General features: G+C 41.9%; 1 protein-coding gene across 3 annotated transcripts in view; it reads left to right on the top strand.

The window, feature by feature from the left end:
• The first annotated feature begins 1,466 nt into the window (after positions 1 to 1,466).
• Positions 1,467 to 3,514, top strand: part of LOC105151963 (uncharacterized) — a 7,765-nt gene continuing 5,717 nt past the window's right edge. Inside the window, exons 1-4 of one of the 3 annotated variants that reach the window (XM_087414496.1) lie at positions 1,467 to 1,823; positions 2,691 to 2,795; positions 2,929 to 3,037; positions 3,154 to 3,477. In XM_087414496.1, coding sequence (XP_087270622.1) covers positions 2,761 to 2,795; positions 2,929 to 3,037; positions 3,154 to 3,477 — 468 coding nt within the window. In that variant the 5' untranslated portion in view covers positions 1,467 to 1,823; positions 2,691 to 2,760. Of the gene's footprint in view, positions 2,841 to 2,928; positions 3,038 to 3,153; positions 3,478 to 3,514 lie in introns of all 3 variants that reach the window. The other 2 variants (XM_011065963.2, XM_011065961.2) reach the window with 2 other exon arrangements.

Below are 3,514 nucleotides of genomic sequence, written 5' to 3'. Positions count from 1 at the left end.
AGATGAAGAAAAGACTTAGAGAGGGATGGGAGGAATATATTGTAGTAAAGAGATAAAAGAGATAAAAGATAAGTTAGATGAGATGGAGAGGAGAATAGGACACGATTATACATTAGGAGAGGGAGAGGAAGGAGAGGAGAAGAGTGTGTATAATAAGAGAAGGAGTATCTACAGTAGGACTGCGAGTGCATGTAGCGAGTGCATGAAGGTGGTCAGAAGGAAGCATGGATAGGTTAAGTGGGAGAGGTAGGAGCAGGACGGAAATTGGTAGCGGATAAAGAACGGATAAAGAATGAGAGGAAAGAAAATGCAATATTGCTATTAAGGGGATTAATTGGGAAGGATATAAAGATTTCCTTCGAAGATAGAAAAAGGCAAAAAGTAGGCTTAGAAATTTATAAAATAGGAGTAGATGTAGAGATAATCAACTGGAGGATGATCTTTCCATGATTATCTTTCTTTCCTCCCTTATATTTTCCATGAAAACCATTTTTCTCTCTCTCATTAATTTAACCTCTTCCCTGATGCTATCTTCTACTTTCTCTCTCTTCGTGATACTATCTTCTACTTTCCCGCTCCTCTTCTCTTCGTCCCTTCCTTTGTCTCTTCATTTAATCTAAATGTTATCTGTTTCCCGCCGTCTGTGCCTCTCCTCTCTATCATCAACTTTGTCTGCTTGTTATCAATCACCTTTCCCTATCCCTGCCGGGCCGTTCGTGTCTTTCGACACCATAATCTCATCTACCTTTTTTCTTCTTACCTCGTATAGAGTCCTATTACTATTTTTATCGCCTTTATTTATATCATTTCTATGTTACCGTATCCTACTTATCTGCACCTAATATCCTATTTTTCGCCTTTATTTATACTTCAGTACGCAATCTAATTCACATAAATTCGCACGCATTCATTCACTCTCGCACCTAACCAAGTCCAGCTTACAACTAATATAAAACTGGAGAGATAACTGGCTTAAGAGTAGCATACTCCAACATGATTCAACATGTTCTATCATAGCTTCTATTCATTCTAATGAGCGCGTTTGAGTGAGTAGGAGAAGCTAGGTTGGAGGAAGTAGAAGCATGTTGGAGCATGTGACGCGACAAACCTAAGATATGACTATGAATACCGGTCTTTGATTGGTTCTGAATGCAGCCAATACTATGGCCTGATCTCACCAATTCCGATTAAGCTAATTGGTCGATTAGGTGTCGATCGTGATTGGTCGATTCTACTGAACAGCAAATGCGATTGGTCAGTTCCAATGTAACAATCGATCGATTCGGAGTTGGTGAGACCGGCTGTATGTACATAATTCTGCAATCTTTGAAAAGCATAGGCAATAGGAATAAAAAAGTAACAAACTTCAACCTATCAAAAATCATATATAATGGGATGGATGCTTTTTGATAGATGAAAATCTCTTATTCCCTGTTCCTATTATGTTTCCAGCTTAGCAAGTGCATGATGTAAACTAGACCGATGTAAATTAGGCCAAAAATAGCAGACTTTCGCATTACTCTTGTAAATCTAGAGCTTTAATCCGAGCCATATAACTGCCACGAGAGCGAACGAGCCGGACAGACGTTCACCAGGTGGCGACTGCGTCCAAGAGTCACCGTGATCAGGTTGATCAGGCGACTCGTAGGTACGTTGAAAGATTGCGAGTCTGTCGTGTATCGTTCTGCCACATGTTGATTAGTTGAAAACAAGGAGTGGTAGAAACGCGCATATCTTCACGGATTCTTCGCTGCCACACTTGGCCTGGCACACGTCGTTCCCAGACCGTCATAGTTTGCACTTTACACTCTTCACGGTCGTCGGTACGTTCTCTCTCTCTCTCTCTCTCTCTCTCTCTCTCTCTCTCTCTCTCTCTCTCTGCCCCCCTCGCTCCTTCCTTCCTTCCTTCCTTCTCTTTTTCCCTTCCATAGACTAAAGTAAAGCCCCGTTGGTGCCCGTTGACCGAGAGGTGTAGCCGTAGCACGCAACTTTCCGTATTGATACTCTATCGTCGAAGAGCAACCGTAGAGCATTACGTCACAAGTGCGGTCGTTGACAATTGTCGAGATACGAGCGTGGTGCTTGTTTGAAGCGAGCTTTCGCGTTGACGTCTCGCGCCTTCTGTCGCGCACTTACACCTCCGTCAAGTCGTCAGCGTATGTACATACATATCGTGTACACGCGTCCTCCGTTTCGGCTGAGGGATTAAGTATCTTGGTGCTGTGATCGTAACAGCATTTCGTTCCCGTATCGAGTACCGCGTAATTTTAAACGCAATTTTCCTGTTTGACGAGTTCGTTTTGTGCGTTACGCGTTGGGTTGGTGCCCACTTTGTATTGTTTTGCATTGAGCTCATTTCATTTCAATATATAACCTAAAAGTCTTCGTGAATGTTGATAGTTGCCTCTTTTACCACTTCCTTCTCCTTATCCTTTATCTTGTCCTCGTATTCATTTTCGTCTTCGTTTTTATTTTCATCTTCACCCTTGTCCTCCTTTTTTTTTATCTCGTCGCGTCAGCCGTCTCTGCAACGAGTCAAGCCGACGAACGTAATAACGTTGCATAAAGACATTCGAACATCCCGTACCCGTACCCGTACTCGTCCCCGTCCACGTCCACGGACAAGAAAACGGATATTTTCGACGTCAAGCAGTCATCGGGAAAGTAGTCAAAATTCCGGTCCCTACTAGGAAACAAGAAGGCCTCCTACAAACCGGCGGCAGAAATCCATCAGCGATTAGCCAAGAACCATCAAGCAAAATGAACAAGAAGAGGAACCGTACGAATAATAACAGGTACTGCCAATCACTTGGCTTTCCTCGTCAAGATCATAATAGCAGGTATAATATCCAAAACATAGCAACACATAATGACAATTATATACAAGAAAAAAATAACGTTTTTTTTTCGATCCATGCCTTTTTCCAGATCTCCGCGAGCACGTGGACCACAAGAGAGAAATGTCGCAGCGGAAGGGGTTTATAATAATGCTCATTTTATGCATGCAGTTACTAGCCACGTTGGCAACACCGTACAGGTAGTGGATGACAGATAACTGTATGATACATAATATTATTCAAAAGAATGATTTATACATACAGTATGTTATTGTATGATTTAATGTTAAATTCTTTTCTTTGTTTTCTGTTACAGATTCAAACTCAAAATGGCTCGGTGTATGAGGGCGTGTTTAGAACATTTTCGAGTCAATTTGACGTAGTGTTGGAATTAGCTCATCGTGTAGAGAGCTCCGGAAAGATTTGCGTAGATAGCGTAGTAGAGAAATTAATTTTTAAACCACAAGACGTTGTTACTATATCTGCCAAGGATGTTGATTTAGATTATGCTATAAGAGATACTTTTCAAACGGACACAGCCATTAGTAAGTTTAATGGTTTAATCGGCGAGAAGGAACTCGAACCTTGGGATCCGCCGACTACCATGAACGGAGCCGATTTAGAATTGGACGGTGCTGCTGTAAGCGCGTACATTTATTACTTTAAGAGGACACTCT

Source organism: Acromyrmex echinatior, chromosome 16 (assembly GCF_024713525.1).
Source record: "Acromyrmex echinatior isolate Ae372 chromosome 16, ASM2471352v2, whole genome shotgun sequence".
Classification (NCBI taxonomy): Eukaryota; Metazoa; Arthropoda; class Insecta; order Hymenoptera; family Formicidae; genus Acromyrmex; species Acromyrmex echinatior.
Note: the sequence above shows the minus strand (reverse complement) of the source record. Positions and strands in the feature narration are given on the sequence as shown.